General features: G+C 29.0%; 1 protein-coding gene across 1 annotated transcript in view; it reads right to left on the bottom strand.

Moving 5' to 3' along the window:
- Positions 1 to 12,429: 12,429 nt before the first annotated feature.
- The window catches only part of LOC145327611 (uncharacterized), a 42,728-nt gene continuing 30,954 nt past the window's right edge, over positions 12,430 to 24,203 (bottom strand). The window contains exons 13-23 of the mRNA XM_080171150.1: positions 20,999 to 21,205; positions 20,870 to 20,896; positions 20,467 to 20,527; positions 19,621 to 19,688; positions 18,406 to 18,525; positions 18,161 to 18,225; positions 16,836 to 16,905; positions 15,187 to 15,328; positions 14,687 to 14,813; positions 13,091 to 13,371; positions 12,430 to 12,478 (exon numbers count right to left, since the gene is read on the bottom strand). Of these exons, the coding sequence (XP_080027276.1) occupies positions 12,430 to 12,478; positions 13,091 to 13,371; positions 14,687 to 14,813; positions 15,187 to 15,328; positions 16,836 to 16,905; positions 18,161 to 18,225; positions 18,406 to 18,525; positions 19,621 to 19,688; positions 20,467 to 20,527; positions 20,870 to 20,896; positions 20,999 to 21,205 (1,217 nt within the window). The remainder of the gene's footprint in view (positions 12,479 to 13,090; positions 13,372 to 14,686; positions 14,814 to 15,186; positions 15,329 to 16,835; positions 16,906 to 18,160; positions 18,226 to 18,405; positions 18,526 to 19,620; positions 19,689 to 20,466; positions 20,528 to 20,869; positions 20,897 to 20,998; positions 21,206 to 24,203) is intronic.

Consider the following 24,203-nt stretch of genomic DNA (forward strand, 5'->3'; position numbering starts at 1 on the left):
CGCCCTAGAGAGTTTTGTTGATATGGGCTTTTGCCATATCAACTAGAGGTTTAAGCAAAAAGATTTGATCCTTCCCCTAAGGGTTTCTAAATAGTATTTCTTGTATTGATTTTTATTTTATTTTCAATAGTATTTCACTTACATTGTTGACTAGTTCGTCAAGCCGTTGGGCGACAACGCTGGGTCACAAGAAAGAGAGTTTTTATTTAAAATTGAAGTCACAACTGAAGGATTTATTCTTTTACTTCATGTTCTTTAAAACATGAGGAATTTCGATAACATTTTATGAAAAATAACAAAGATTTTGTGACAAAAAGCAAGATTTTGTGAGAATAAGCAAATTTTTGTAAGAAATAACCAAGACTTTGAGAGAATTTAGCATATTTGTGAGAATAAGTGTGTAATTTTGAAAAATTTCTAGAAATAAAAAAAATGTAATAGTAATTAACAGTATAAGGTAACAGCAGGGATTTTGAGGGATAGTTAAAAACCAATAAATTGATACATATATGTACCTCTAATGATGGTACATAAAATTTTTCTTTCTGTATTTCACAATAAGTGGTTGAGATGTTTGGAAACTCAAATTAATAAATCAGACAACCAGTTTTTATTAAAAGTTGTATATTAATGAAATCAATCTTATTAATAGCAAGGATGACATTATGGATATCTATCGAAGCACAATTAAAACATGAATAAGAAAGCTAAAAAGAGATTTAGAGAGCATTTGTTGAAATTAAATAATAATGGATTTCTGGAGGAAAATTACGAAAACTCTTTCAATCATTTTCATAGTTTTTATATTTATATCTTGTATCATATCTGACTGAAAATCAATTTCTGGATAGTAACAAAAATTGTGAGTCAGATTAAAATCACCAAAGTTATGGAATAAAGACTGAAAAAATATAAATATAGCTCAAAACCTGCTAAAATTGCATCTACAAACACAAAAATCCCTTAAGTTGACAGGAAATTTATTTTTGATAATCTTATTCTAAAATTTAAGAATTGAATCAAGAAAAACCAATATTATGGGGGAAATATGTTGAAAAATACAAACAGGCGCCAATAACCTGCTAAGAGGTAATCTGACCGCTAGGATTGTTTATAATTGATTTGCTCTTTAATGACGGGAAATGTTATCAAAGTCTCAAAGAAGTTATGTTTTCCCTACCCATTTCTAACGGACAGACGGAAAGACAGTTGAAATAATATAGTATCTTCGATACTAAAAAGATTTAATCATTAATTTTACACATTATTTAGATTAGAAACTTTAAGGTTTTGATAACTGTAAAAACTATAAATTTTTATCTCATTTTAAAAGTTTCATGGCATAAATGTTAGAAAATAAATTGACGTTAAACAGTACAAAACTCTAGAAATTAATCTTGACTTCTGATCCAGCCAAGCTATAAATAACTCTGGAAATGTAAATCGCAAGAAAACTATCTAAGATTAAGATTAAAAATAAGCTAAAAAATCAATAAATTTTTGTTGTTTTATAAAATATTTGCAATACTTATTTTGGCAATGTAAAAATACATATATTCGCGCAGATTTTTGCGTGTGGAGATCTGAATGAACCAATGGGAGACCGAGAGTTAGAGGCAACACCCAAAGTTTCAAATTTTGAAGGCGGACACCATAGCGGACTTCATGGCAGTCCTAGTCCTGGAATACACAGTTGAGATTCAACAATTGACTTGACAAGACCTTCCTCACTCGTTCCCCCATTTGTTCCAACAGCATCTCAAAATAGTTTAAAATGCCTAATTAGTATATTTAAAATGTCTTAGTAAAAATAAAAGGAATTTGGCTAAAAATAGCTCTTTAACATATTTTTTTTTATGATAATTTTAATTTGTGTCTTAGTTGTTGATGAGTAGGTAATAGGATGTTTGATTAGTAGCTAAAGATTTCTCTCAAAAATAATATCAATATGTCTTGGGTTTCAAAGATTTGTAAGTAGCAGGATGTATGACTAGTAACTAAAGATCTCTACCAAAAATGACATCAATATGCCTTGGATGTCAAAGATTTTTCACAACAAAAAAATTAAGGTTTATTCATTCTGGTGAGAGATACACTAACCAGTGTATAGGATGAATAATAACCCAAAAATAGCCGTAGGATCTTAGGTGAGAGTGTCTGGAGGTAGCAGACAAGGATCTTATGATGCATGTGGTTCCGTTCCAAAAGGTAAGAATTTTTTTAGATTTTTTTCTTTTACTACTCTATTAGATTTTTTTCTCATTTAAAAAGGGTGAGGGCTTTTTGCAGCAATTTTATTTTTTAAACACCAATCCCCTCTCCAATCCAATCCTTTTTGTTACAGGATAACAAGTTAAAGTACAATAGTGTTTCTACAAAAACAAAATCTATGGAGTAGCAAAAAATAAAAATCACAACAAATTTATTTTAACTAAACCAGTAGACCTATCATTATTATTTTTATGTTATTCTCAACTCACAAAGCTATCTATAACATAATATAGTCATACGTCAAAAAATGGATAAAGATAATCCACCTTTTAATTCGTCCTACGGGACAACACTAGGGGCAAGAGCCCCTGAAAATAAAAATATTGAGTTAGTTCCAGCATAGGCTGGTCAAGAGTTGGTTGGGTAAACATTGATTTTTGAAGAACAAGCATATTTCTAAAATAGGGCACATTCGTCTATTTGATTAAATGATTATTGCATTTTTTGTTTTATTTTTCATAAACATATCCCCTCCTACCTTTTTTTTGCAAATTGTTCTTGAAATACCAGTATCTACTAATGGTGTGCTTACAGAGTATATAACAAGTTTTATAAAATAGTAGCAATTTTAAATCTATAAAATCTTTACCTATTTTTATTTCCTACCATTTAGACTTATTATAGTAACCATCCTCTTAGACTAATTAAAATTCATTAGCAAATTCACCAACTCAAAATTACCTAAAACTTAAGTCTTAAGTATGTCTGAAACTAGACTAAAATTAAAAGTACTTGCCTAATCTAAATCTCTATTTAGATAGAATAAGTGATTTTAAAAAACTTTTATGTGTTTCCCATGATTTGTTCAATTTCTCATGATATTTTAACTTTACTTGATAAATCAATATAAAATAATTATCTCCAGGAAAAAATATATGTCTATGTACATGAACACCTTTTTCTCAGACGCGCGTTGGCTTATGTGCAAGCGCTCGCCAGACTGGACTGGACACTTTTTGTACCAGGGATTAGGGATAGAAAAGAAAAATTAGTAAAATATCTTTTCATTAAAAATAATAAAATAAGTCAAAAAATTAAATAAAAAGCTTACCAAATAAGTAAGTCAAATGCCTAACATTATGGCAGTAGATTCCAGTTTTAAAGAAATTTAATCTTGTTTAATAGTTTTATAACTAATCAATCCAAAATTTAACTTGATTTATAATCCTCGTTGAATAATTTAAAGAAGCATGAAAATATCTCCAATTGACGTATCCCTGTATCCGTGTTTTTTATGGCAATAGGCTGCACAGATTTAAAAACACATACTTTGACATTGCAATACAAACACACATACACACATGCACAAACTCACAAACAAATAAATACAAAAAAACAACACACAAATAAAATAACATTTTTTTAGATTATTTTTTTAATTTTTACACATGAATTATTAAGAGATAACTTTTATAAATTCATCTCTTTGCTTGATATTTAGATAAACCATTTTTTAATCTATCACCTAATCTTGTTCATCTATCTATTATCTGTCCATTATACATATATCTACTAATCTGTCATCGAATCTTTCAAACAATCTATTTGTCTAGCTCTCGATTATCTGTCATTATAAATACTAATCGGTTTTCTAGTCTATCTATCAATCTGTTTGTTTATCTTTCTATTATTGAAATATCAAACTACAATATTCATCCAACTACTAGTTTTTTTTTGACTAAATACATATTAACCTTTAATCTATTAAGTTACCGTCCTAACTACGTGCTTATATTTTTGATTACCTATGTCTATCCAGTAATCTTTCTAGCCTTGTTTACCTCTTTGGCTATATATCCATTAAACTACAATATATCTTTCTAGCTATTTGTTTAACTTTTTGGTTGTCTATCCAAATTATCTAATTAGTCATCCTTTCATCTTTCCGTCATCCATCAATCGATATATCTATCAAGTTAACAAACTATCGATAAGTCTATCTATCTTTTAATTTATATAATATCTGCACACTTACCCATCTCATTTATTTTAAGTATGTTTGTAATCTATCTATTTAAACAATATCAGATTTAAAAACACATATCTTCACTTTTAGATATTTAGAATTAGAAGCTATTATCATACTATTAGTTGTGATTTTCTATTCTTTGATTTTGTGAGCAAAATTTTCATTAAAAAATAATTGGATTTTGATTCTAAACTAACGTGTTTAAATTTTTCAATAAATAGCTTTATTTGTTTGTATGTATATCAATTTAAAGTTCTTTATTTGAGTCATAATTAAATTTTCTAATAACATAAATGGTTTTACTTTCGTTTAAAATAACAATATGAGATATTTTGATAATAAAAAATGTGTTTTAAAGTTGCTACCACTCGGGTGAGAGACGAGTTTTTCGCCTTAAGCATTTAGATTTTTTTTGTTGATTCTTTTATAGAATTACTTTTTTCTATTACCTCAGTACGATAAAATTTTTCTTAGAACAATTTCACCTACTTTCAAATTAAAACAAAAATTTTGTTTTAACATAGTTATTTAAATAAAAGTATTCTATAGACTTAAAAGTTTTTTTGACAGTTTTATTCTTAAATATCCTATACCTTTATTATATCCATGTTTTAACCTTTCTGTATTCTTAAAATTAAGTTTATAGTAGCAAAGATTTTCTTCCATTCTAATCATTATAAACCCAAACAAATGTTTTTTATTCATAAAATAGTACGCACAGCTTAGAATGACCAAATTGATCATTATCTTTTGGACTAGACGGGAGAAATGGTTTTGGTTTAAATCATCAAATCAGGGATTAGGGGACAATACAATACATAAAAATTATCTTTTAAATTCATATATCTCTATATTCTTACTTTTAATTGTAAATTAGAGCACTTAAAAAATATTTTAAATATTTACTTTTTGTACTATCCCCAATATCCCTGATCGCAACAGTAGCAAATGTTTTTTTTTAGGCTATACAAGTCAAAACGTAGTTCAAGGAGTAAAGCAAATATTAAAATTATAATCTACTCTAAAAATATCTTTTACAACTTCTTATTCTTTCAATTATACCTAAACGTTTTAGAGTAACTTAAACAGTTAATTTTCTTACTTTATATTTCTATCTATCTAATAGTTTTTTCCTTTTCATATAATAGAAATATTTTTGTATGATTACATCTAACTATTTCTGCTACTATTTATATATCTAATTTTTGTCTATTTCTCATCTCTAGATCCAACTATCTATCTATCTTTTTATCTATCTAACTTTTAATCTATCTATCTATCTATCTACCGATCTATCTGATTCTATATATACTTTTATGCGTCTATCTATCTATCCATATTTTCGTATATCTAACTATTTATCTATCTATCTATAGATTTATCAAACTATTATCTATACTTCTTTACATCTATCTCTCTATCCATATTTTCGTTTAACTATGTACCTATCTTTTCATTGATCTATCTATCGATTTATCATTATATCTATCTATACTTATATACGTCTATACATCTCTCTTCGTATTTTCGTACATCTATCTATCTCTCCTTTTATCCATCTATCCATCTTTTTATCTACCCATCTCTCCTTTTATCTATCTGTCTTTTTATCTATATCGAATCATCAATCTATATGTCTATCCATCGAATTATCAATCTATATGTCTATCCATCGAATTATCAATCTATATGTCTATCCATCGAATTATTAATCTATATGTCTATCCATCGAATTATCAATCTATATGTCTATCCATCGAATTATTAATCTATATGTCTATCCATCGAATTATCAATCTATATGTCTATCCATCGAATTATCAATCTATATGTCTATCCATCGAATTATTAATCTATATGTCTATCCATCGAATTATCAATCTATATGTCTATCCATCGAATTATCAATCTATATGTCTATCCATCGAATTATTAATCTATATGTCTATCCATCGAATTATCAATCTATATGTCTATCTATCGATTTAACTATCTTTCTATTTTTTTATCGATCTATCTATACATCTATCTATAAACTATCTAAAGATTTGTTTCCTGTTTTAAATATCTGAATATCAATGGTCAATTTTATATTTTGTCTTTCTATATGTCAAACTTTTAGCAATTAATAATCGATTTTTCTCTCCAATTTTCAATATACAAGCCTATTTTACTGGTCTATCTAACTAAAATATAAAGCTATAATCCAACTATGATGAATATCTTAAAATTTGTCAGAAAAAAAAAAACTAACTATCTTTGGCTATAATCGACACAAAGAGGTTATTATATAAATGTTTTTCATGAGAAACTAAAATTTTGCACCTTTTTATCTAAAAGTGAGTCTAATTTTTTTTCTCGAGTATTTCTAGTAAAAAGTCTAAACTCTTTAAAAAGTAATATAATAGTAAGTTATATGCTTTCGATAAACTATTTTTTTCACTCAACAACAAGATCATAAACCAATAATAAGTCTCAAAAGTAAAGAAAATAATGTTCAGTTTTTACAATCATAATATCCTTCTTTTAAAAATAATTGATAACAATATAATCAAAAGATTTGAAAGTTTAAATACATGCTTTATAATTATGTAACTGTTGGGGAAAAATAGGGTTGTAGATTAAAGTTTCACTAGCGATTTACATTTCCAGAGTTATTTATAGCTTGGCTGGATCGGAAGTCAAGATTAATTTCTAGAGTTTTGTACTGTTTAACGTCAATTTATTTTCTAACATTTATGCCATGAAACTTTTAAAATGAGATAAAAATTTATAGTTTTTACAGTTATCAAAACCTTAAAGTTTCTAATCTAAATAATGTGTAAAATTAATGATTAAATCTTTTTAGTATCGAAGATACTATATTATTTCAACTGTCTTTCCGTCTGTCCGTTAGAAATGGGTAGGGAAAACATAACTTCTTTGAGACTTTGATAACATTTCCCGTCATTAAAGAGCAAATCAATTATAAACAATCCTAGCGGTCAGATTACCTCTTAGCAGGTTATTGGCGCCTGTTTGTATTTTTCAACATATTTCCCCCATAATATTGGTTTTTCTTGATTCAATTCTTAAATTTTAGAATAAGATTATCAAAAATAAATTTCCTGTCGACTTAAGGGATTTTTGTGTTTGTAGATGCAATTTTAGCAGGTTTTGAGCTATATTTATATTTTTTCAGTCTTTATTCCATAACTTTGGTGATTTTAATCTGACTCACAATTTTTGTTACTATTCAGAAATTAATTTTCAGTCAGATATGATACAAAATATAAATATAAAAACTATGAAAATGATTGAAAGAGTTTTCGTAATTTTCCTCCAGAAATCTATTATTAATTTCAACAAATGCTCTCTAAATCTCTTTTTTAACTTTCTTATTCATGTTTTAATTGTGCTTCGATAGATATCCATAATGTCATCCTTGTTATTAATAAGATTGATTTCATTAATATACAACTTTTAATAAAAACTGGTTGTCTGATTTATTAATTTGAGTTTCCAAACATCTCAACCACTTATTGTGAAATACAGAAAGAAAAATTTTATGTACCATCATTGAAGGTACATATATGTATCAATTTATTGGTTTTTAACTATCCCTCAAAATCCCTGCTGTTACCTTATACTATTAATTACATTATTACATTTTTTTTATTTCTGGAAATTTTTCAAAATTACACTTATTCTCACAAATATGCTAAATTCTCTCAAAGTCTTGGTTATTTCTTACAAAAATTTGCTTATTCTCACAAAATCTTGCTTTTTGTCACAAAATCTTTGTTATTTTTCATAAAATGTTATCGAAATTCCTCATGTTTTAAAGAACATGAAGTAAAAGAATAAATCCTTCAGTTGTGACTTCAATTTTAAATAAAAACTCTCTTTCTTGTGACCCAGCGTTGTCGCCCAACGGCTTGACGAACTAGTCAACAATGTAAGTGAAATACTATTGAAAATAAAAAAATCAATACAAGAAATACTATTTAGAAACCCTTAGGGGAAGGATCATATCTTTTTGCTTAAACCTCTAGTTGATATGGCAAAAGCCCATATCAACAAAATTCTCTAGGGCGTAGCCCAAAATAAATAGGCAGACTAGCTAACTGCTAATATAAAAAAAATGAAACAAACTGTGAGAGAAAAAAGTAAACTCATCACACTTGTTGGGAGGTATCCTATTCTGGAGCTATCCCGGGCCCACAAAATATATCTAAACAAAAACATATCAGGGATAAAACATAAATCCCGCATCATAAAATATATTCTTATCTTAAGCAAAAAATTCAGTATCTCCTCTATAAGGCTGATTTATCTTTTATCCTTTTGTTTTGAAACATGTATCAGATCCAAACTAGAATCAAATAACAAACAAATGAATCTAATCAAAATAAGTAATTCTAAGTTTGCGACATTCTTTTCTACATAAATTTTTAAAAATAAGCCAACTGATTTATATTTTACTAGTAAACATTATAATTTTTAGAGTAATAAAAGATTTTACTCCTTTTTTCACAGATAAACATTTCAAAAGTTAAGATTTTAATTACAAAATTTGGAATTAAATATACTGATCTTCAAAATTATGATAATATTTGTGGACAAACTCTCAACAATCACTTTTGAATTTTTAAGCAAACATTAGAAATTTTAAAATGACGGACGGAGAGGACCCGAAAAATTTTATTATAATTTAGAAAGCAACAGGTAACCAGACACGATGACCAACAGTCAACACCCTACAAAGATGAATGCCAACCATGCAAATGAATAAATATTCTGAGATATTTTTGGAGAACAAGATGGTTAATAACACTACATTTTATTATAGGAACTTTTAAGTATCTACTTAATTATTATAGAAATTAGAACTATAGTACAGGTATAATTTTTAAAAAAACAACCTAATCCATGGAAGTAATATTGGAACTACTATTATTGGAGTTCTGAGGGAAATAAAATAGAGAAACTATTGGCTGATTATGTCAATAATACTGCCTTGCGCGCCCTGCCATTATTGTGGTTGGGGGATAACCTCCCCGATTGGTGAAGGATGAGTATCAATACAGACTCAGCCATCAGAAAATCTAGTTTATTCCCTCAAATATTAAATTACCACAACAATAACAAATAACTAAGGTTTTTTTTCTGTTAAAAAATTTGGATAAATTTTTTTTATTTTAATATAGGATACTAGCGGCTACGCCCCTAGAAGCCTCTAGGGTCACTGCACTGGTAGGAAAAGTCCTATTTTCGAGTTTCCAAAGAGTAATAAAAATTATTTTTGGGGGGAGAGGGGGGTTAAGACACCCTCTCGAAAAATAGTTTAAAACCTTCCCAGGACCTATAAGAAGCTCCACTGTAAAGGATAACAATATCGGTTCAGCGGTTAGCGAGATCCTTCGGGACAGAAAAAAAACTTACTACTTTATATAATAGGATATATTCAATTAATTATGCATTCTACAAGTTGAGTAATATAAGTATTAATGGGATAACTATATTCTAGTTTTAAACATCTATTAGAGCGATAAAATTAAATATATTTTTTTTGCCTAAACTAAATTGTAACAAATAAGAGATAGTTGTCTAAACTCATATGATAATCATATAGGTTAAAAATATTTTTTTAGACAGCTATCCCTGAACCCCAACATTCATAAAAGAGAAAAATTTAAGAGAATAAGAGAAAATACTCTTATATAAATAAAATGAATTTTTGACAATTTTAATTGTTGATAAATAAAAAAAATAGCTGCCTAAAAAAGTCATGTGTGTGAGAAACATGCAGTAAGGCCTTTAGTAAACTGGGTAACTATTTTTTTTTAGCCCAAACATTCATAAAAGCGAAAAATATAAGAAAATAAGAGAAAATACTCTTATATAAAATGGATTAACACCATATCTATACAATGTCAATAAGTAAATAAAAGATTATATCATTAATAAGTAGCGAAAAAATGCAAAGAATGTGTGTTAAAATTAGATGTTGTTTTTGAGATAACACATACAAAATTTTCTGCTCAATTTTTATGCATTATTCCAAAAACAACATCAAAGGTTTCTTTTTCCAAAAAATCTCGACCCAGGGAGAAGGGAATAAGAAGGTTTGGGTCAAATGTGTGAGTGTTTTTACTAACTTTTAAGAGATGCCCATACTTTATTACCTCAAAAAAGCTATGTAAAAGAATACATGAACAATTATTTTTCTATGTTTTTATTTTTATTATTTTTAGTAACTAACCTAAAGAATTTTAAGTGACATATTGACTAAAAATATATAGATATAAATGTATGTATTTGTAAATGCTTTTCATTATTATAATTCTAGTTGTGAGTAACCAGAAAGCTACGGAATCCTGTGCCGGAAAACAGCACCTTTCCAATGGCCAACAACTGTACCATGTCCTCCGTCACGGGCGCCACAGAGTTTACCTGTATAGACTGCTATCCGCTGAGAGAGACCAGAGAGATTACCTGAAAAGAGTTGGCAAATACAACAGCCAACAAACAGCTGCCAATTATTCCTGGCACACCGTACCTGGATCAACTGTTACCTACTAGAACATGGGGGGTGGAAATGTACCGCCTCCTACAACATATCTTGTTATTGGAACAACATGGTGGAAAAATTACTCCCCCTACAACAGCGAGTTATACCTGTATCCATGATATTTCTACCTTAACATCACCTTTGAATATCATTTCCTCCTCTATGCTGCTGTTCTATCCACCATCCAAAAAGACCTGCAAAACGAAAATCCAACATTGCAGACTTATCTAAAGCACTAGAGGGATACAGTAACCAACAACATCCTAAATCCAGGACATGTATTTTTAAATTATACAATATACCTCTATTAAAACCATGAAATCTCTTTCTCATTAAGTTCACCAGCAGTATGTCTATTTCCTGAATTATTAATCCTGTGGCCGCGAAATGTACAACTGACATGGGGCTGTTAAAATAAGAATGAAAAACTCATGACTACAAAAGTGAAGAAAAAGAACAAAAAACATATTTTTATAAGTTAGTTATAGTAATCAATATTTCATACATTAATTTAGTGTTTTCATGATCTTTTATGTTTTTTTTCTTGGCAAATATAATTAAACCTTTTTAATTTCACTTTAAGTAATAAAAAGTAAAATTTCATAAAGTACTTCACAATTTTTCATTTCTATTTCTTAAGAAATTTTTAACTCAGCATTCAAAAATCTTAAAACAAAGACGACTTTAATTATCCTCATATTGATTTCTCTCTTCTATTATTAATGTTATTGGTTGTAATGATTACAGTACATAAAGTATTTCAAAAAAACTTTACAGAGCAGGAAAAAAAATCATTAAAATAGTAAAAGCAAAATAAAAAATACAAAAAATATTGAAAAGAAAAAATTTCATATCATTACAACCAATTATACCTTTAAGATATATATATATACATAAAAAGCCAAAAATATTCAGGGTGAAACAAAAGGCCACAATTTACTGGGAAATTGTGTCAATCATTTTAAAAGGGGGGAGCATGCTTTATAATTTGCGTTTTTTTCTTAATATGGGCATTTGAAGATTACGCAAACTATAAAGCATAATTTTAATAGTATAAGGCTAAATTTTAAATGTAAAGAGATACCTTTTTCTTTGTCTGTTTTAAGTTGATCAAAATAATCTCAATGTACTTAAAAAATGTCTGGTTTTAAATGAAGGGGCTTTGAAATGCTAAAATTTGTACCTTTATAAGAGTCAAGGCTAAAATGTAGACAAAAGATTTTGGTTAACCTATGATGGAACAGAGAAAAAATATAAAATCACTTTAAAGCAGTAAAGAAATATTTATTCAGTTTTATCAAAGTAAAAGTTTATTTTGGATTAAACTATACTCTTTTTGAATCTAAATTTTTTCTTTTAAAAAATAAATTCTGCATTTAACTATAACATGAAAATCTTTTAAGACATTTCTTCAAATCTCCATATCTTTCTCTTTTTGTAATTAAGATTCTCAAGAAAACTATCTAAGATTAAGATTAAAAATAAGCTAAAAAATCAATAAATTTTTGTTGTTTTATAAAATATTTGCAATACTTATTTTGGCAATGTAAAAATACATATATTCGCGCAGATTTTTGCGTGTGGAGATCTGAATGAACCAATGGGAGACCGAGAGTTAGAGGCAACACCCAAAGTTTCAAATTTTGAAGGCGGACACCATAGCGGACTTCATGGCAGTCCTAGTCCTGGAATACACAGTTGAGATTCAACAATTGACTTGACAAGACCTTCCTCACTCGTTCCCCCATTTGTTCCAACAGCATCTCAAAATAGTTTAAAATGCCTAATTAGTATATTTAAAATGTCTTAGTAAAAATAAAAGGAATTTGGCTAAAAATAGCTCTTTAACATATTTTTTTTTATGATAATTTTAATTTGTGTCTTAGTTGTTGATGAGTAGGTAATAGGATGTTTGATTAGTAGCTAAAGATTTCTCTCAAAAATAATATCAAAATGTCTTGGGTTTCAAAGATTTGTAAGTAGCAGGATGTTTGACTAGTAACTAAAGATCTCTACCAAAAATGACATCAATATGCCTTGGTTGTCATAGATTTTTCAAAACAAGAAATTAAGGTTTATTCATTCTGGTGAGAAATACACTAACCAGTGTATAGGATGAATAATAACCCAGAAATAGCCATAGGATCTTAGGTGAGAGTGTCTGGAGGTAGCAGACAAGGATCTTATGATGCATCTACCCTGATATTGATCCTCCAGGAGATCATGGTGGTGTGCATCTTGAACTATGCCCTAAACCTGGGAGGGTTCTTTCTGAGGGAGCTGGGGGACATAGTTACTGTTTGTTGGAGATGATGGTATGGATCAGTTGGGAGAGTCGCCCACACTCCCAATAAGTCAGTGGCCCCAGCCCTGCCAAGCCCGGGAAAGGCCCAGAGCCCCTCCCACCACCAGCAACTGAAAGCAAGATTTGCTCTCGCTGTACAATCAACTGTCTGGCCAAGGCAACTCTCATGAGGCCACTGTCAGCCACAGCCATTGACCCCATTTGTTCAGAGCTGACCGATGACCAGGATATGAGTAGCATGGAGTTGCTGGCCATTCCCATCAAGGTAGGGGCCTAGAAGGTGAAACTGGAAAACTGGACAGTGGCTATTGTAAGTTGTACATCCCCATTTTGTTCAAGGTGCCTCAAGGAGGCACGAACTACATAGGGCTGGGTTTACACATCAAACTGCCCCCCCCCCATGACAGAGATTGTGGTCAAGACAAGACTGTAATACCAGCGAAAGGGCCTGACTGTGGGAAACCAAGGTACAAATCCAACAAAAAGCTGACTCTAATGATCACAACAACAGCCAGGTTTAGCAGAGGGTATCCAAAGGGGCATCCATTGCCCAAGCCCAATATACAAATTACTGTCGTCATGCTGTAATATACAGCCATTCCATGTTGGATAGTTTTGGGAATGGGTTCGTATCATCACTTGTGTTAATACATTAAGGCACTTCCTATTAGAAACTCCAGGCAGTCTGTTTGGTCAGTGGAGCAAAGCTACTCTATTTTGAGGCTCTCCCATTACAATTACACTAAAATATTCAAAGAAGAGTGAAGTTTGTATCAAGTTATTTAGTGTAATTTTACTAAAATCTTAAAATGGCCATATCTGGCAAGAAGGAACGGCTAGGATTTTGTTCTCAACTGATTCTAACTACCACTTGGTCCTATTTGAACACCCAATTGTCCAAATGTTTGGGACATTTTTTAATATAAAGTTCGGTTGAGGAGGGGTGTGGCTATTAGTTCTGTTAAATAGTGTTGTAATAAGCACATTACTCTCAGAGAAAAATATGTATAATAAAAATATAGCCAGTTTTGTGTCATCTTTTCCTGTAGCAGGTACTCTGCTCTGGGATTAGACACGGACTAATTGTATTCTATAAAAGTTATCAAAGTGTAATATCTATTCATTATAATTAATACATTAAATTGTGCTTTATTCAATATATATCAAAGTAAATTAGACTTGTGTTAATACTCGGATTCGCAACAATAGAGTTATATGGAGACTACTAAAATAATTTGTTGGAAACTAGAGTTTTTTTTTAAATAACCACTGAACTTAGTTTTAAGTTAAGTGGTTAATTAAGTTTTCTTTTTTAATGAAGGATTAACAGATCCTATGCAGGTTTTAGCCTATTTTCAGGTTTAAGCCTTGGGATTGTTTTTGGCTATTTTTCTAACCCCTTCTAATACGATTGGATACAGGAGCCTATATGCTACGGACAAAGCTGCCAGCATTATGTATATATATAAGGTTTTACATCTGTTTCTTAAAATTTCTATTACTACTGAATTGTTGATTTCTTTATTGAAGGGAAACTTCACATAGGTCTTCTAAATTAGAATGAGAATAATTAGAATTCTTGTAATACCTTTATATCTCGTGTAGAACCTGGTACAGTTGGTAAGGTTGTAGAGGTCCATCCTGTAGCAGCTGTACCACAACGGCGGTTACCTGGAGCAGACTGGGCAAGCTTGGTCCCTGCAGGAGGGAGAAACCTAAGAAAAAATATTTAGTTGTAAACCTATAAAGAAGAATTTTAAATTAAAACATTGAAGGTAGGCCTTAAATCAGATTTTAATTTGTGTTTTAGTCTGAGTTTATTTTGACTTATTGGAGTCAACATTACTCCTAGTCTGGGATGATGCCATGAGAACTATTATTTTGTTGTTTCAGACTATTTAAAAAGCTTCTTAATACCTACTCCTATACTATCAAATATTCTCAGGGACCAGGAATTTAATTGTCTAAGTCAAATACTAAATTTGCTTTATATGGATGAGTTTAATATGACTTTTCCATTATTACTTGCAACACTATCCCCTGTCTCTTGTCTGACATTTAATGTCTAGATTACTAATACTCATATACCTGTACCAAGAGGCTCCTTTCCACATTGGGCTAATATCAGATCTTCCAGTTTGGTCACAATTATACTTATTATTAATAATTCCACTGGATATTCCACGGTCTGTTTCATTGAGAGTATTATATTCATAACACTCTTTTTTATCTTAATAAAAATTTGTTTAAAATGGGTAATTACACTATGTTGAACTACATTCTTGTAACTTATGCTAGCAATAATTTGTTTAAAGGAGCTAGGAAATCTTCTACAAATCCTCCTAGAATCAATTATATGAAAGAAGTGTTACAACAATTTTGTGAAATTTTATATAAAGATTTAATAAATTAAATTATCTTTTTTAAAAATAAGTTATTTTTATAGTTTTTTATAAAAAAAATTAATTGATTAATTTTAGGAAAAATCCGCCTTAAGATGTAAAATGTCATCTTTTTGTTGAGAAAACTTATTCTAATTCATCATAAGTGTCGCTATTCTTTTTTTATATAAATATTTCTATATTCATATTATAGAAAAAAATGGTAAAATTTCATCCGTGCGTTAAAAGAATGTTTTATGTTTGTGATTTGTTTTTAGAAATATGGCCATAATAGTATTAGAATTTTGGCAACATTGACCCAATAAATGATTCTTTTGGTTATATTGATTAATGCTTACTACACTCTTTCATAAAAGCGTTTGGGGAAAACTTAAGTAGAAATTTTATTAGTTTTTGATGATATTTAGGGTATTTTAGATCTAAAAACAATAAAATTGAGTTTTTACAATATTTTCCTTTAAAGTGCCTAAACAAAAACGTTTGTAAGCCCGTACTTCAGTGTCTGCATACAATGGAAGTCAAGATTAATAAGGGAATACTTTTGAAAAGGGTTTTAAAATACCTAAGCCTTAAATTATAAAATAACACATGGGAAATATTTAAAGGGTGATGTTGATGTCAAATAATTATTGTTAACTGCTGCAAAATTTTCAAGTTAAAAATATGGGTTATTATTGTTTAAGCCTTGGATTTGTGTTCTTCGTTTAAAACTTATTACATCTATTGTGAAATTAAATAAAAGGGGTGTTAATTTAGTTTAGTTGAAAACTTAATTGCAGTGAAAGAAATAACAGAAGACTAAAATTTTAAATGTTTTTAAAATTAAATTGAAAATTTTGATCTTCAAAATTAAAATACTTTCCTAAGAAGACATATACATAATTAGTATTGCTCTTTCGGCGGTTTTGATCAAAAATATCTAAAGCTTTTTTCAGATTGCGCAAAATTGTCTAAATGTGTCGATAAAATTTTTTTAAACGTTATTTTAGATATCTACATAGAAAATTTCTTCACTATATTGTACAAACATACAAGCAGGGATAAGGGATTTGTAGAAGATTTCCTAGGTCCTTTGTAACTTTAACCTACCCAAACTAAATATTTTTGGATGTTACTCCAAAATCATCTAGTAATGGTAATAACATATTCTACAAAAAACACTCCAAGTGAAAGACACTTCATAATTCTTTTTGTCTGTCTGTCTGTTATTCTGTAAAGCTATTTTGAAAATGCAATGCTTTGTGAGTAAATCAATATTTATCCATATTAAACATGTCAAAGGTTTTGTGATTACTTCCAATATACTTTGTTACTTATATTATGATCTTTTATTACCGTTTTTAACACACAGTGCAGGCCTTGTATCCGAACATGGGGTGTCCCACCATTTATAAGGGCTTAGAGTCTAAAATGATATACTAATTGTGGAAAAAAACAAAGAATTGGGCTTTGTCGCATTTTCATATTAGCTTAGAAAGGTTAATTTAGGTTAGATAAATGTTAATGATTGCCCTGCAGGGTTAGAGCCGCTTGCAGAGGCTAGAAACTGGATAGAATACAACAAAAGCTACTACTTTCTTTACATTATCCAAATTTTACATTACTTTTCATAGGAGAAAGAGACACTAGACAATATATTATATTGATATCCAAAAGCAAAGTGTTCCTGAATTTGTAATTTTTAAAACAATATGGTAACAATTTATAAATCTTTTTGAAAAAATCCTAAAATATGTCAAAATTAATTCAAAATTCATAAATAAACTTAAATTCTTTAGTCTCAAAAATTCTCTCATTTTATTGAATTTGTTTGTTTGCAGAGTCTAAACCTGATATACAGGGTATTTCTTTTAAAGGTATATCAATTTATCATCTCTAAAATTGTTATTTTAAAATAGAAATAGCCAAATAATGCAAACTTGCATTTGATGGATAACAATTGGCTGATTTTGTCATGTAACCTTGTAAAATTGGTGTGCAATGAAATAAACTGTGAACCAAAAAAAATAGGCAAATTAAAATTTTCAGAATAGCAGCTTTATTATTCAATTTTGATAATTTTTCTGTAAATATGAAATGTAGATGTCTCTTTTGGTTACAAGTTTCCACCATTGATTAATTTCTACCCTATACAATCTTTCATAATAACTAATGCATAAATCCCTTTAAAAACCATTAATTTATCAGAATCAATCTTTAAAAGAGAAGAAAAGTGAAAAAAAAATCACTTTTCTGTTGATTTGTTTTGGATTTACATATCTTTTTGGTTCACTAGTTTTTCCCTTAAACGCTATTTTGAGATCTTGTGCATCATTGGTGCTGATTGATGAAAAATTAACGGTGTATTTACATTTCATATTACAGTAAAATCATCCTAAATGAATAATAAAGCTGCTATTCTGAAAATTCAGATTTGCCTATCTTTTTGGTTTGCAGTTTAATATATTTAGTTAGGATTTACAGATAGTATAATTTGTAGTTTAATTACTATTATCAAGTAGGTTTAAAAAATAAATTTGGCATTTCTGAAAATGCCTGTAATATATAAGGCATTAAAGATTCAACTCTAAATAATCAGGTTTCTCAGAGAGAAAAGAATATCATATCAGATAGACAAAAGGACTGTCAATTTTTTAACAAACATAAATAAAACTTCTAACTTGTTGGGTTCCACATCTTTCCACATCTTCACTAGGTTCTCCAGGTATCCAATTAATATAAGTAACTTAAATAGAACAGAATGACTCATTGACAAACATTCACATTGAGTAGCTGTACTACTTGCAAGGTAATTATTACTTGAACTTGAATTGACAAAAAAATTATGATAATTCTAATTTGGACATTACACCTGGTTTAAATTTTGAGAGATTATTAATTTCTTTCCCATTGTTCATTTAATTACCTGGAAACTTAGCAGACCATTCATAATTTTTATTATCTCCCACAGTATTTTTTAGTCCAATCCAAACCCCGCATTTATTGTACAAGTATAAACCAGGACAAGATCTGGTCTGCAGAAAATCTAAAAAATCAAATAGTTTGATACAGACTTGTGGAAGAATGAATTGATAATTCTATATCGTAGTTTTAAAAAAATTTAAAACTCTTAGAAACATGAAGTCATACTTGGAAATTTTTTATAATATGAGTTGGAAAGCATGATTTTATGCAAATATAGAAATTAATTGGGGGGGGGGGGATCCTGCAGACATAAACAAGGAATAGAATGATAAGAGGGCAGCTAACCAATTTTAGGTAAGTCCTAATTTTCTAATGAAATTAAATATTTAGAGTTAGATAGGTTTAAGATCACAGACAAAAAGAAATAGCAAATACATTGAACATTCCTTTTTGAAATTTAACCATGCTTGCTGAGATACCCCACACCACTACACATTATAAAGAATAATTACACCCCAGAATTGAATATAGTGTATACATTCTACCCCTAGATGAAATCCAAGTTTTTCAATTAATTACTAGTTGTAAACCTAAACCTAGTAAAGATATCATTGATATCGCAACAAAACCTTTTATTCAATTTGCAGCTAATTTAGTTAGGCGCCTCAGACACGTTTATTACTTGAGTTTTAGTATAAGTAAGTTCCCACATAAAATTAACATTGTTATTTATAAGTCTGGTCAATTAGGAGAAAGATAGGTGAAATTATACAAAGAGAAAAAGGCTGGTAAAAAGCTGTTTAAAGAAAACACACAAAAGATGTTATATTCTTAACTCTGTTTCATGATAGGAATGTGTAAAAATCAGACATCTAGTTTTGATAGTAGCTGAGTAAATACCATTTCCTCCAGTATAACAGAAGTATAACAGAAGTACAGACATACAAAAGGATTCAAAATGCAAGGACATATATTTTTTAACTCTTATTTTATACATCTTAATTGGAACTGATGATCTATTTAATAGTAAAACAATTGTATTCCATCAATAAAAAGTTAAAGAAATAAACTGTGTTTATATATATAATAACATAGTAAATTATAGTGTAACTTACTACTTTATATAAAGAATAATATAATAATAATATAATATATTTGTTGATATAGGGCAAACACTGAAGTTTTTAGCTATCATTGAATATTTAAAAATACTTACTTGTTATGATGAATTCTTGTTCTTGTTGGTTTCTGATATAAGCCAAATCAGCTTCTTCATCCTCATTTCTTCATGTAATATAAAAGAAGCTCAAGTACAAGAAAATTGTTTTTATATAATAACTTTGAATACAGCTTGCTGCCAAACAGTCTATGTCTTAATATTAGATTGAATCAGAAAGTTTTAAAAAACATCGAATATTTATTTACTTTTAACTTAAAAGAATAACAATTCTAGCATTTTTTTTGTGTTGTGCACATCCTGTGTTTCTTTTTGGTAATTGGATATTCCAGAATTTTTAGAGCATTAGATTGTAGTTCTATTAGTTAGTGAACAAAGAATGTTCTGCCTGCCTTTTGGCAGCTACCTACCAGCATATAAAGTTATTTTGTTGAAACAAAATATTTGTATTTTAAAAATCAACCTGTTTGGAAAACTTTTTTTGATGCATATTTTGTCAAGGGTAAATGGTTAATAGTAATAAATTGAATGAAATTTGTAGAAACCTTGGATTTTCAGGGAAGTTTTAAAATCAAATTGTAAATTAAGCTAAATTAATGTTTATAATGTTATGAAAACTACAAATCTCAAACTCTAATGTAAAGTTAATAAAAACATTAAGCCATATCTATGAACATCACAATTTCTCCATAGGTTTAAACATGATGACAAGCAAATGGGCCACATGTTATATTACATTTATGGGTTTTATTATTAGATGTTAATGGTGAATTTTTAAGAATATGAAAAATAATCAATAAATGGTATACTTCTATACTATGTAGATTTCAAACATAACAAAAAAACTTTGCAAAGACCTGTGGAATAAAGAAAAAAAAGAACAACCTGCAAGCATTCCCAGCTTGATCCCATGTCAAGTCATTCTCAATCATTACATAACAAAGTCCTACAAAAAGTATTCTATCATTTGAATCATTGAAAATGATTGTGGTCAGTTTGACCTATTTTCTAATAGCAGCAGGATTCTTTTTTCAACTAGAGATCCCAAGGGCATCAACCACTTGTGATGGGATGCACCACTGTATTAACCACTAGTGGATATTATGTTAAGTAACATCCAACAAACAAACAACCATTTTATAGCATAACCTTTGTCTTGGAAGTCCCAACTGTACATTGTAATGAACTGTACATGTTTATGGTCCAAGACATTCACCATAATCTAACTAGTTATGTCGCCTACCTGACATAGCAGTAGTAGGATCCATCTTTAACATAATATTATTACCTGCATCTGGATTTCTAATCCAACCACCTAAAAAAGTGTTATCATTATTGCTTTTATTAAATAATCTAGAGATTTTTTAATTCCCTAAGTTGATATTGTAAATTTATTTTGTAAATTTAATATCATTACTTGGACAATATGGCAGTGGAGTTTTCGTTGTAGTAGTAGTTTTTGTTGTTGTTATTGTAGATGTTATTGGTGAACTGGTTACAGTAGAAACAGATTTGGTAGATATGGTAGCAGTAGTTAATGGTTCAAGTTTAGCACAATATTTGTAACCTGATATTCTCTTAGGATACTTATACATTTCATCATAGTAATTTAGAAGAACACATTCTGGAAAAAAAATATTTATATTATCTAATTAATGTCTAATTAAATGATATGTAACAATATATCATTGATATAGACAGATGTTTCTACTTTAAAATGTCAAGAAAAATAAGAAATGTTGTCATAAATCTGTAATTTAAAATCCAAGAACACCTCAAATTGCATCTTAAAATAACATGTATTTTTTACGTTTAAAGGTTTTTCTAACTTGGGGCTACGAGGTGCGAAAAGTTATTTAGGCCCTGATTAAATTCAAGTATTCATAATTCAAGATTAGTTCATAATTCTGGGCACCAAATAGCCCGAAATTAGAAATTCAGCTTCAAAAACAGAGGGTAGAAGGCTTTATTAATAAATAATTCTCTATAAAAATATGCATCGAAATTGTTAATATCTCTGAAAATAACGGCGCATTTTAAAGCATAAATATTTCAAAAGATGCGTATGATGCTTTTTTCTGGTAGAATTTTGTGCCTTAAGGTTGGTTTTCAAAAATTTATTTACTTGAAAACAACATCTTAATACGGCCAATACGATTTTCTACCAATTACACTAAAAATTCCTTTTAAAATTCTCTCACTGAAAACAAATATTCAGTTTTTCTTGTTGTATACTTAAGAAACATGACCTTAAAAATTGCTCATGTTCGTAAATCCCCACCTTTCATTTATTCCTATAATCCTTTAATTTGATTGACAGGTTAAGATATAAACTCATAATTTATCCATAATTTGTAATTAAATGCTTTAATAAAAAAAATTCAAACTTCAGTAACATTTTTGTCTTTAGAGATTTTTTTGTCAAATAAAAAGGAGTTTTTTTCCTTTTACTATAACCTACGTTTTTAAAGAAGATTCTTTTACTACAAATGCATCACAATCAAGAAATGTGAAAAATTGACAAATTGCAGTTTCTTAAAAATGCTTTTGTGAGGAGCTAAAAAACATGTCACCTTTAAAACTCATTAAGGTACTTTTCTTATACCTTTTTCTAACTTAATATTGAAATTCTACGATTTTTTTTATACATAACAGAAGAGTTATTTTAATTTTTCTTGCACAATATTTTTCACATAAAGCATTTTTGGAAACTATGTACCTATCATAGAGGCCGTATTTTTAGAGATAATGAAAAACATCTTTTATAAATTTGATGTACTTTTTTACAGAGAATAAGGACATATAATCGTTTTTTCTTTATTCCATATGGTTGTGTCGGAAAAACGGAAAACGCAGTTTTTTCTGAAATACCGTGTATATAAATAAGTCTTGACAAAATTTTGCCTAAATTTGTTGCAAAAGTTCTTAAATATAAAATACTGTTTAAGGATATACGGACATTGTAAGGAATTGATTATAAAGATGCTTCGCTTATAATATTGTACTTATAATATAAGTTAAAATTCAACATAAACGTATGGACATTCTGGTAATGATTATAGGGTTGATACGCTTTCCAAATCGTACAGAACTAATACAGGAATCAATAGACCAATTCTAACATGCCTAAGTTAACGAAAAAGCTAACGTTACGGACGCAGGGACGTACGGACAGACCCTAATTATAGAAAAGCTTCGCTGTAATTTTAGAAAGACAGCTCTTTTTTTGGGGGGGAGAGAGTAAAGATTTACCTCATTGATGGTAATCTACACTATGTGAAACTAACGTCTGAGCCCCTAGCATCTAGGGTATTCGAAGGGATATAGAATTAGAGAAAAATAGCTTAAAACAATAAAAATGAAATAGCCTAAAACCATCCTATAAGAAGCTTCCCTCTAAAGAAGAACGATATCAGTTCAGTGGTGAGTGAGATCCTTCGCTACACACAAAAAAGCTTTATATTATAGGATATACTGAAAATATATATACAATAATTATTATTAATTGTTTTAGGAACAAAGCTGCTCAATTTTTATAAATAGGTGTATGTCTTCCTTTCTGTTTTTCTGAAACATTTGAATTAAATTTTATTTATAAGCCACTATTTTTTATGTCAGTCCTTTAACTTGTTTAACTCTGTTTAAAATACTTGATTAATATTGTTCTTTCCTTTCAATGGCCTTGGTTTCTAAATTTAATACTAGTCCATGAATCCACATTCATTTACTGTAGGTATTACTTAAACTCTCCATCCAACTATTAAAATTTGAAAATAACAAGAATGACAACATCCATTAAAGCAAAGCTCTGAAACGGTGGGACAAACGAACATTAACACTTATAAATTGTCATAACTAAATAATCAGAACATAAATGTATAAAAGTTTAACAGAATTGTAAGTAAATTTGTTGAAAAACTGAATAATTACAGGATAATTTTTAAGGACATTGTAAAAGGGCTTGGCAGCCTGTATACCTCAGGCAAACCTTTTACAATTTTAAATATCAACTAAAAGGTCAAACCTGACCCAAGTATGACAATCCCTCTTATCAAAGATCTTTTAAAGCATCAAAATGGGTTAAAATATCACGTCTAGCAACATTTTACTTTTAACTGCACTAGATCCAAAATCTCAACATCTTATTCATCTCAGGGATAAGGTAGAACAGTTCATATGATTTTCTGAGCTGCTGTCGAGCCCTGTATACTTTTTATTGAAAGCATATAATATGTATATTAATTATATATGTACATCTTAAAAACTCTCCAAAAGCTTTAATTGAGGTCTAAGTCGATGTTAAAAAACTTTTTCTTTTTAACAGAATAATATAAGAAATTTCGAATTTTTACCCATATGAGTAGATTAGTTCTAGGGACATTTTTCTTATTAAAATCACAATAATATGTATATAATATGTTATATTACATAAGCTATAACCTGTATATGAAAGGTTTTAACTTTATTTTTACATAGAATAAGCTTTTGTTGGCATTTGTGACTCATAAAGTTAAAAAATCCCCAAATCAGCCAAAAAACCCACTGTGCCCCCCCCTGACCATTAAGGGTTAAATATTCTTTGTAGGTTTTGTTTGTATGATATTTTAGTGCAAAGTGTAAAC

This window comes from Acartia tonsa, chromosome 9 (genome assembly GCF_053477335.1).
Source record: "Acartia tonsa isolate MP-2025a chromosome 9, ASM5347733v1, whole genome shotgun sequence".
Taxonomy (NCBI): Eukaryota; Metazoa; Arthropoda; class Copepoda; order Calanoida; family Acartiidae; genus Acartia; species Acartia tonsa.